General features: G+C 68.9%; 1 protein-coding gene and 1 non-coding gene across 2 annotated transcripts in view; both read left to right on the top strand.

The window, feature by feature from the left end:
* The first annotated feature begins 28 nt into the window (after positions 1-28).
* TRNAP-AGG (transfer RNA proline (anticodon AGG)) lies at positions 29-100 on the top strand. The gene has a single exon. It is a non-coding gene; the product is annotated as a tRNA-Pro (tRNA).
* A 3,781-nt stretch (positions 101-3,881) lies between these two features.
* The window catches only part of FLNC (filamin C), a 57,634-nt gene continuing 50,369 nt past the window's right edge, over positions 3,882-11,146 (top strand). Inside the window, 2 exon segments of the mRNA XM_059815986.1 lie at positions 3,882-4,075; positions 6,718-6,823. Coding sequence (XP_059671969.1) covers positions 3,882-4,075; positions 6,718-6,823 — 300 coding nt within the window.

Raw genomic sequence — 11,146 nt, 5'->3', positions numbered from 1 at the left:
CCATGGAGGGGCAGCGCGTGCTGCCGGCGGCTCGTTGGTCTAGGGGTATGATTCTCGCTTAGGGTGCGAGAGGTCCCGGGTTCAAATCCCGGACGAGCCCAAACCTTTTCCCCCCCCCCCCCCTCCCCGCACCCCTTTTCCTGCCCCCCCCCGCGACCGTGGGGCCTCCCGTGGGGTCAGGAAGGATGAGCAGAAGCTGCTTAGGGGGGGATTAAGGGTGCTGGGGGCCCCCCTCCCACCCTGGGCTGGGGGTGCCTATAAGAGGCGGGTGGAGCGGAGGGACAGTGGGGTGGTGGCACCCACCCCCCCGGTACCCGCGTGGAGTGGGGAGCCCACGGACAGGGTGGTGGGTGCGTGTCCGCCGCTGCCTGGGTGCTGGGGTGAGGGTGTGGTGCCCACCCATGGGTGCACCCCGGGGCACCCGTGGGGTCGTGGTCGGCTCCCGGACAGGGACGGGTGGGTGCTGGGGGGACGGGGAGGGGACAGGGGGGGACAGGGGGGGACAGGGCTGGGCTGAGCCCCCAGCGGTGGGTGCAGGGGGGGCTCTGTGGCTCCTGCCCCAGCCATTGTGTACTGGGACATACTGGCCTGTACTGGGCTATACTGGGCTGGGCTGTACAGGGCTGTAGTGGGCCATACTGGGCTATACTGGGCTGTGCTGGGCTGTACTGTACTGGGCTGGGCTGTACTGGGCCATACTGGGGTATACTGGGCCATACTGGGCTGTGCTGGGCTGTACAGAGCTGTAGTGGGCCATTCTGGGCTATACTGGGCTGGGCTGTACAGGGCTGTAGTGGGCCATACTGGGCTATACTGTACTGGGCTGGGCCGTACTGGGCTGTACTGGGCCATACTGGTCTGTACTGGGCCATACTGGGATATACTGGGCCATACTGGGCTGTGCTGGGCTGTACAGAGCTGTACTGGGCCATTCTGGGCTATACTGGGCTATACTGGGCTGGGCTGTACAGGGCTGTAGTGGGCCATACTGGGCTATACTGGGCTGTGCTGGGCTGTACTGTACTGGGCTGGGCTGTACTGGGCTGTACTGGGCCATACTGGTCTGTACTGGGCCATACTGGGCTGTGCTGGGCTGTACAGAGCTGTACTGGGCCATTCTGGGCTATACTGGGCTATACTGGGCTGGGCTGTACAGGGCTGTAGTGGGCCATACTGGGCTATACTGGGCTGTGCTGGGCTGTACTGTACTGGGCTGGGCTGTACTGGGCTGTACTGGGCCATACTGGTCTGTACTGGGCCATACTGGGCTGGGCTGGGCTGTACAGAGCTGTAGTGGGCCATTCTGGGCTATACTGGGCTATACTGCGCTGGGCTGTACTGTACTGGGCTGGGCCATACTGGGCTGTACTCGGCCACACTGGGCTGTACTGGCCTGTGCTGTACTGTATTGGGCCATACTGGGCCGTACTGGGCTGTACTGGGCCATAGTGACTTGGGTCAGGTCTGGTAGTGCCATACTGTACCGTTCTGCGCCAAACTGTCCCCTACCAGGTCAGGCCGTACTGTAGTGGGCTGTACTGGGCTGTACTGGGCCATACTGGGCCATACTGGGCTGTACTGGGTCAGGTGGGGTCAAGTCAAGTCACACCATACCATGCCACAACATCCCATCCTATTCTCAGCATGACGTCACCACATCCCCTATGAGGTCATCGCTCTCCCTGGGCACACAGTCCCCCCTGGTGCGGGGACCCCCCCACCAGTGATTTAGGGACCCCCCCCTTGCCCCCCCCACCCCGCAGCAGGGGCTGGGCCTGGGGGGGACACAATGGACCCAGGAGTCTGGCTGCCCCCCCGGACCCTGCCTCACTGCTCCTTCATGGGCCCCTCATGGCCATCAGTAGGCTCCAGAGTGAACACCCCCCCACAATGCTTCCTGAAGCTGGGGGCGGGGGGGTGAGACCGCAGGGCGGGAAGCAGGGGCACTGGGGGGTCCGGATTGTGGGGTGCTGGTATGGGACAGCAGCACTGGGGGGGCGTGGTGCTGCCCCCCAACCTGAGGGACCCAGGCATCCGGGTGGGCAGACCCCCCCCCCCCATATGGAAGGGGGAGGCGGTTGCCAGGGCAACCAGAGATGCCACCCCTGGGGACGGTCACCCGGGGGACAGTCGCAGAGCGCAGGGTGCCCCACAGCCGGGTGGCAGGGCCATGGACCTCAGCGCCTCCCCCTCCGTGAGCAGTGAGTGGGGAGAACTGGGAACCCCCCCACAGGGACGGGCACCCCCAGGGATGGGCACCCTATAGGGACGGGCACCCCATGGGATGGGCACCCTATAGGGACCAGCACCCCCAGGGATGGGCACCCTATAGGGACGGGCACCCCATGGGGATGGGCACCCTATAGGGACCAGCACCCCCAGGGATGGGCACCCTATAGGGACGGGCACCCCATGGGGATGGGCACCCTATAGGGACCAGCACCCCCAGGGATGGGCACCCCCAGGAATTGGCACCCCACAGGGACAGGCACCCCATGGGGATGGGCACCCCCTTGGGACAGACACCCCCATGAACGGGAACCCCCAGGGATGGGGACCCCATGGGGATGGGCACCCCATGGGGATGGGGACCCCAGGAATGGGCACCCCCAGGAATTGGCACCCCATGGGGATGGGCACCCCCTTGGGATCGACACCCCCACAAACGGGAACCTCCAGGGATGGGGACCCCAGGGATGGGCACCCCATGGGGACGGGCACCCCCATGAACAGGGACCCCAGGGATGGGCACCCCCAGAAATTGGCACCCCAGGGATGGGCACCCCCAGGAATTGGCACCCCAAGGGTGATGGGCACCCCCTTGGGAAGGACACCCCCACGAATGGGAACCCCCAGGGATGGGCACCCCATGGGGACGGGCACCCCATGGGATGGGCACCCCAGGGATGGGCACCCCAAGGGTGATGGGCACCCCATGGGGACGGGCACCCCCATGAACAGGCACCCCAGGGATGGGCACCCCCAGGAATGAGTCCCCCGAGGGATTGGCACCCCAAAGGACATGCACCCCATGGGACTGGCACCCCAAGGGAGATGGGCTCCCCATGGGGACGTGCAACCCCAGGGACGGGCACCCCACAAGGATGGGCACCCCCGGAGTTGAGCACCCCATGGGGACATGCACCCCCTTGAGTTGGGCACCCTCTAGGAATGGGCACCCCATAGAGGCTGGCACCCCAAGGGACGGGCGCCCCCAGGGATGGGCACCCATGGGGCCGGGCACCCCATAGAGGCTGGCACCCCAAGGGACGGGCGCCCCCAGGGATGGGCACCCATGGGGCCGGGCACCCCATAGAGGCTGGCACCCCAAGGGACGGGCGCCCCCAGGGACGGGCACCCATGGGGCCGGGCACCCCATAGAGGCTGGCACCCCAAGGGACGGGCGCCCCCAGGGATGGGCACTCATGGGGCCGGGCACCCCATAGAGGCTGGCACCCCAAGGGACGGGCGCCCCCAGGGACGGGCACCCATGGGGCCGGGCACCCCATAGAGGCTGGCACCCCAAGGGACGGGCGCCCCCAGGGATGGGCACTCATGGGGCCGGGCACCCCATAGAGGCTGGCACCCCAAGGGACGGGCGCCCCCAGGGATGGGCACCCATGGGGCCGGGCACCCCATAGAGGCTGGCACCCCAAGGGACGGGTGCCCCCAGGGATGGGCACCCATGGGGTCGGGCACCCCATATGGGCCGGGTACCCCCCGAATCTGTGCCCCCGAGTGGGGTGCCCACACCTGCCCTCTCCCAGCCGAGCTGCGGGACGCTGCAGGCAGAGCTGGGTGCCCTGCAGGCAGGGCAGGCAGCCGAGCTGGGGCAGCTGGAGCGGGCGCTGGCGTTGGCGCAGTCGGAGCGGGCAGCGGCGATGGCAGCGGCCGGGCAGCGGGCAGCGGAGGCCGGCCGGCTGCGGGAGGAGGTTGCCGGCCTGCGGGCAGAGCTGCGGCGCGGGCAGGAGCTCTGCTCCCGGTACCAGCTGGAGGCCGGCGCGCTGCGCGCCAACGCTCGCCTGAGGGACCAGCAGCACCGGGGTGCCACCCGCCGAGGTGGCACGGCTCCAAGGTACCGGGGCGTGGGAGGGAGGAGGCCACGGCGTGGTGGGATGGTGGCCGTGTGGGGATGGTGGGCATGGGGAGGTGGGAAGGCGGGCATGGCGTCGTGGGGGCCACGGTGTGGTGGGTTGGTGGCCATGGTGTGGTGGGATGGTGGCCGTTAGTGCGATGGTGGCCATGGCATGGTGGGGGCCACGGTGTGGTGAGTTGGTGGCCGTGGTGCAACGGTGGGCATGGTGTGGTGGGATGGTGGCCACGGTGTGGTGGGATGGGGTCCATGGCATGGTGGGATGGTGGCCACGGTGTGGCGGGATGGGGTCCATGGCATGGTGGGATGGTGGCCATGGTGTGGTGGGGGCCATGGTGTGGTGGGATGGTGGCCGTAGTACGATGGTGGGCATGCATGGTGGGATGGGGTCCATGGCATGGTGGGATGGGGGCCATGGCATGGTGGGATGGGGGCCATGGCGTGGTGGGGGCCATGGTGTGGTGGGTTGGGGGCTGTGGTGTGATGGTGGGCATGGCGTGGTGGGATGGTGGCCATGGCATGGTGGGATGGTGGCCACGGTGTGGTGGGATGGGGTCCATGGCATGGTGGGATGGTGGCCACGGTGTGGTGGGATGGGGGTCCATGGCATGGTGGGATGGTGGCCATGGTGTGGTGGGGGCCATGGTGTGGTGGGATGGTGGCCGTAGTACGATGGTGGGCATGGCATGGTGGGATGGGGTCCATGGCATGGTGGGATGGTGGCCATGGTGTGGTGGGGGCCGTGGTGTGGTGGGATGGTGGCCGTAGTACGATGGTGGGCATGGCAATGGTGGGATGGGGTCCATGGCATGGTGGGATGGTGGCCATGGTGTGGTGGGGGCCGTGGTGTGGTGGGTTGGTGGGCCTGGTGTGGTGGATGGTGGACATTGCGTGGTGGGTTGGTGGGCATGGCGTGGTGGGTCAGTGGCCGTGGTTGGATGGTGGCCATGGCACGGTGGGTTGGTGGCCGTGGTGTGTTGGGGGCCGTGGTGTGCTGGGAAGGTGGGTATAGTATGGTGGTTGGTGGCTGTGGTGGGATGGTGGTCACGGCGTGGTGGGTTGGTGGCCATGGTGCAGTAGGATGGTGGCCTTGCATGGTGGGATGGTGGCCATGGCATGGTGGGATGGTGGCCATGGTGTGATGGTGGGCACGGTGTGGTGGGTTGTGGCCGTGGTGCAGTAGGATGGTGGCCTTGGCATGGTGGGATGGTGGGCACAGCGTGGTGGTCAGTGGCCATGGTGGGGATGGTGGGTTGGTGGCTGTGATGGATGGTGGTCACCTTCGTGGTGGGTTGGTGGCCATGGTGCAGCAGGATGGTGGCCATGGCGTGGTGGGATGGTGGGCACGGTGTGGTGGGATGGTGGCCATGGTATGACAGTGATGCCATGGACAGAAGGGTTGTGGCCATGGCACGGTGGTTTGGTGGCCATGGCATGGCAGTGTGGTGGCCGTGGTGTGATGTGGTGACGTTGCGGCACAGGGGGTGTTGACCGCGGCAGGGGACGATGCTGTGGGGGCGGGGTGCTGTGGGGCGCAGTGCCGTGGGGCGGGGGTGCCGTGGGGCTGAGGTGGGGGTGCCGCGCAGAGGAGCTGGGCAGGCTGCGGGCGCAGGAGGAGGCGCTGAGCGAGGAGCACCGGGCGCTGCGGCACCGCCACCACCGCCTCTGCCCGGCACCTCTGCGGCACCTGCCGCCACTGGTACTGCCCCATGGCCCCCACGGGGACCATGGCACCCATGGGACCCACGACCCCGTGCCTATAGCCCCCATGGCACCCATGGGACCCATAAGACCCCCCGGACCTCCATGTCCCTGCGCCTGTGCTCTCCTGGAGGTGGCCCCATACGTGTCCCCGCTGCCCCCTGGCCCTGTCCCCCTGGCCCATGTCCCCCCTGTCCCCTGGCCCATGTCCCCCCTGTCCCCATGGTCATGTCCCCTGTGTCCCTGACCCATGTTCCCCGCTGTCCCCATGGCCATGTCCCCCTTGTCCCTTGCCCATGTCTTCTGTGCCCCCCACTCATGTCCCCTGTGCCCCCTGGCCATGTCCCTCTGTCCCCATGGCCATGTTCCCCCTTGTCCCCATAGCCATGTCCCCCTGTCCCCATGTCCCCCTGTCCCCATGTCCCTGTCCCCATGGCTGCATTCCCAGTCCCCCCAGCCAAGACCCCTGTGCCCCCCAGCCATGTCCCCCTTGTTCCCATGGCCATGTCCCCAGTGTCCCCCTGGCCATGTCCCCCTTGTCCCCATGGCCATGTCCCCATTGTCCCCCTGTGCCCCTGGGCCATGTCCCCCTTCTCCCATGGCCATGTCCCCAGTGTCCCCCTGTCCCCTGGCCATGTCCCCCTTGTCCCATGGCCATGTCCCCAGTGTCCCCCTGTCCCCCCGGCCATGTCCCCCTGTCCCCATGGCCATGTCCCCAGTGTCCCCCTGGCCATGTCCCCCTTCTCCCCATGGCCGTGTCCCCAGTGTCCCCCTGTCCCCCCGCCATGTCCCCCTTGTCCCCATGGCCATGTCCCCAGTGTCCCCCTGTCCCCCCAGCCACGTCCCCCTTGTCCCCATGGCCGTGTCCCCCCGTCCGTGCCACCCCCGCCACCGGCAGCCCCCCAACACCACGTCTCCTGCAGGTGCCCCGAGGGGCCGGGGGACACAGAGGATCCCCCCGCAGTGTCCCCCCACCCCGAGGACCCCGAGGACACCCAGTCCTGGTGCCCGGAGGGGACCCAGAGCCAAGTACGTGGGGGGGGAGAGGGGGACTCGGGGTGCCACCGCGGTGGGGGTGGCATTGACCCCCGTCCCCTCCCCAGGAGTCCACCGGTGGGCTCAAGCCCTTCATCCTCTTCGTCGTGGCCTCCACCATCATCTTCCTCTACCCCTGCCTGAAGCGGAGCTGAGACCCCGGCGAGCACCCTGAACCCCCCTGGAGCACCCTGACACCCCCCCCGGAGCACCCTGACCCCCCCTGCAGCACCCTGACCCCTCCTGCAGCACCCTGACCCCACCCCCCCTCGGAGCAATACACCATTCACCCCCCTGCATGACTGCCATCCACGCGAGGGTCCCCGGGGTGCGGGTGCCACCCATGGGTGCACCCCGGTGCGGGTGCCACCCACGTGCCACCCGCGTCACCCCCGCCCCGAGCAGGACGTGCCCCTCCACCCCCCGCCCCCCCCCGGGGTATTTTGGGTGCCGGGTGCGTGGCTCTGACTCGCCAGGTTATTTTTAGGTGCTGGCGCAGGCGCCTGGGCCATCGTGTGTCCCCCCCCCCGCCACCCGCTGTCACCCGTCACCCTGGGGTGCACCCTCACCCCCCCCCCCAGCCATTGACACCCACCCAGGGAACTCCTCAGCGTGGAGCGGGGGGAAACTGAGTCACAGGGCGGTGGGAGAGGAACCCAGGCACCCTGCACCCCCTGTCCCCCCCCCACGGTGGGGCCCAGGCAGCTGGGTGCCCCCCACCCCCCCACCCACTGGAAGCTTCCACGGCGGGTGGCCAGCGGTGACGCGGTGACACCGGCGGCCCGACACCGGAACCTGGGGGAACCAGATACACCCCCCCAAAAATTACCCCCCCCCCTCCCCAAAGGACCCAGGGCGGAGCACCCAGCACCCAAGTGTGCACCCCAGGCCCCCCCCCACCCAGCACCCAGCCTGGGCCCAAGGGTGTTGAAGAGGACCCAGGCATCCAGGCGGACCCCCCCAGTGTGTGGGGGGGCACCAGCGATTTTGGGGGGACCGGGGGTCACAGGGGGGGCCCAGACACCTGGGTCCACCCCCCCCATCATGAATGAGCCCCCCCCAAATGTGCCACCCCAATGGGGAAACTGAGGCACGGCCGAGGGGACCCACGGCTTCAGCCACCAGTGGGGTGGTCACCCGGCAAGGGGGGGCCCTGGGTGGGGGTCCCAAGGGGGGGGGGGCTGATGGGGGGTGCCTGGGTCCCAGGTGGGGTTCGCAGGGGGGTGCCTGGGGTGTTGGGGTGCTGGGTATCGGGGTGCTCAGGGTGCCTGGGGTGTCGGGGTGCTGGGGGTGCTCAGCTGCCCAGGGTATTGGGGTGCCAGGTATTGGGGTGCCCTGGTGCCTGGGGTGTTGGGGTGCTGGGTATCGGGGTGCTCAGGGTGCTGGGGGTGTCGGGGTGCCAGGTATTGGGGTGCCCTGGTGCCTGGGGTGTTGGGGTGCTGGGTATCGGGGTGCTCAGGGTGCCTGGGGTGTTGGGGTGCTGGGTATCGGGGTGCTCAGGGTGCCGGGGGTGTCGGGGTGCTGGGGGTGCTCAGCTGCCCAGGGTATTGGGGTGCCAGGTATTGGGGTGCCCTGGTGCCTGGGGTGTTGGGGTGCTGGGTATCGGGGTGCTCAGGGTGCCTGGGGTGTCGGGGTGCTGGGGGTGCTCAGCTGCCCAGGGTATTGGGGTGCCAGGTATTGGGGTGCCCTGGTGCCTGGGGTGTTGGGGTGCTGGGTATCGGGGTGCTCAGGGTGCCTGGGGTGTTGGGGTGCTGGGGGTGCTGAGGTATTGGGGTGCTCAGCTGCCCAGGGTATTGGGGTGCCAGGTATTGGGGTGCCCTGGTGCCTGGGGTGTTGGGGTGCGGGGGTATTGGGGTGCTTAGGGTGCCCGTGGTGTCAGGGCGATGGGGTATTGGGGTGCCGACGGTGCTGGGGTGCCCTGGTGCCCGGGGTGTAAGGGTGCCCGGGGTGCTGGCGGTGCTGAGGCTTTGGGGTGCCGGGGTTTTGGGGTGTCAGGGTCATGGGGTGTCAGGGTGTCTGGGCTATCAGGGTGCTGGTATACTGGGGTGCTTAGGTGCTGGAGTTTCGGGGGTGGCGAGGTTTGGGGGTGCCAGGGTTTTGGGGGTGCCGGTGCTTGTGGGTGCTGGGGTTTGGGTATACCGGGGTTTGGGGGTGTCGGAGGTGCCGGGGTTTAAGGGTGCTGTTGTTTGTGGGTGCTGGTGTTTCAGGGTGCCGGGCTTTTGGGGTTTGGGGGTGCCATTGCTTGTGGGTGCTGGTGTTTTGGGGGTGCCGGTGTTTGTGGGTGTTGGTGTTTGTGGGTGCTGGTGTTTCAGGATGCCGGGGTTTCAGGGTGCTGGGGTTTTGGGGTTCAGTGGATGCCAGTGTTTTGGGGTGCAGGGTTTGCGGGTGCTGGGGTTTGGGGGTTTCAGGGGGTGCCGCTGTTGGGGTGCCGGGGTTTGGGGTTTCAGGGGTGTTTGGGGTTACCAGTGTTCGGGATTACCGGGGTGCAGGGTTTGGGGGTGCCGGGGTTTGGGGGTTACTGGTGTTTGGGTTACTGGGGTGCTGGGGTTTGGGGTTACCGGGGCTTGGGGTTGCTGGTGTTTGGGGTCACCGGGGTGCCGGGGTTTGGGGTGCCGGTGTTGGGGGTTACCGAGGTGCCAGGGTTTGGGGTGCCGGGGTGTTTGGGGTTACCGGGGTTGGGGGGTTACCGGGGTGCCGGGGTTCAGGGGTTACCGGAGTTTGGGGTTACCGGGGTTCGGGGGTTACCGGGGTGCCAGGGTTTGGGGGAGCCGGAGTTCAGGGGTGCCAGGGTTCGGGGGTTACCAGTGTTGGGGGGTTACCGGGGTTCGGGGGTTACCGGGGTGTCAGGGTTTGGGGGTGCCAGGGTTTGGGGGTGCCGGGGTTGGGGGTTACCGGTGTTGGGGGGTTACCGGAGTTTGGGGTTACCGGTGTTGGGGGGTTACCGGGGTCCCGGAGTTCGGGGGTGCCGGTGTTGGGGGTTACCGGGGTTGGGGGTTACGGGGGTGCCAGGGTTTGGGGGAGCCGGAGTTCAGGGGTGCCGGGGTTCAGGGGTTACCGGTTTTGGGGGGTTACCGGGGTTCGGGGGTTACCGGGGTGCCAGGGTTTGGGGGTGCCGGGGTTGGGGGGTTACCGGTGTTGGGGGGTTACGGGGGTGCCACGGTTTGGGGGTTACCGGTGTTAGGGGGTTACCGGGGTTGGGGGTTACCGGTGTTGGGGGGTTACGGGGGTGCCAGGGTTTGGGGGTGCCGGGGTTGAGGGTTACCGGGGTTGGGGGGTTACCGGAGTTCGGGGTTGCCGGAGTTTGGGGGTTACCGGGGGTCCCGGAGTTCGGGGTTACCGGTGTGGGGGGTTACCGGGGTTGGGGGGCGCGGCGGCGGTGCCGCGGGGGCTATAAATAGCGGCTGCGGTCAGCCCCCCCCGCCGGGCCGGCCCCATCCCGAGGCAGCGGGACCGGGCGGGGCCGGGGCAGCGCTTAAAAGCCGCCGCCGCCCCCAGCGCCGCCACTCGCCGCCCACCGGCACCGCCACCGGCACCGCTCCGGCCCCGCTCCGGCCCCGCTCCCCGCCGGGAACCGCCGCTCCGCTCCGGGAACCCGCCGGGACACCCCCCGCTCCGCTCCGGGATCCGCTCCCGGACCCCGCTCTGCTCCCGGGAACCGCCGCTCCGCTCCGGGATCCGCTCCCGGACCCCGCACCGCTCCCGGGAACCGCCGCTCCGCTCCGGGATCCGCTCCCGGGGAAAGCGGGAGCCCATCCCGGGAACCGGCTCTGCCGCCGGGAACTTGCAGCGGGACTGATCCAGGAGACCGGACCGCGACACCGGGAACCGGGACCCCGTAGCGGGTCACCGGCACCCGCCCGGGACACCGGCACCCACCCGGACACCGGCACCCACCCGGGACACCCGCCCGGGACACCGGCACCCACCCGGGACACCCACCCGGGACACCGGCACCCACCCAGGACACCCGCCCGGGACACCGGCACCCACCCGGGACACCCGCCCGGGACACCAGCACCCGCCCGGGACACCGGCACCCACCCGGGACACCCGCCCGGGACACCGGCACCCACCCGGGACACCCACCCGGGACACCAGCACCCGCCCGGGACACCGGCACCCACCCGGGACACCCACCCGGGACACCGGCACCCGCCCGGGACACCCACCCGGGACACCCACCCGGACACCAGCACCCACCCGGACACCCACCCGGGACACCCACCCGGACACCAGCACCCACCCGGGACACCGGCCCCCTGCACCGGGACTGACACCGGCAACTGGGATCCCACCCCGGACACTGGGACAGACACA

This window comes from Gavia stellata, chromosome 4 (genome assembly GCF_030936135.1).
Source record: "Gavia stellata isolate bGavSte3 chromosome 4, bGavSte3.hap2, whole genome shotgun sequence".
NCBI lineage: Eukaryota > Metazoa > Chordata > Aves > Gaviiformes > Gaviidae > Gavia > Gavia stellata.
The sequence above is the reverse complement of the archived record's forward strand: the minus strand, read 5'-3'. Positions and strand labels throughout refer to the sequence as shown.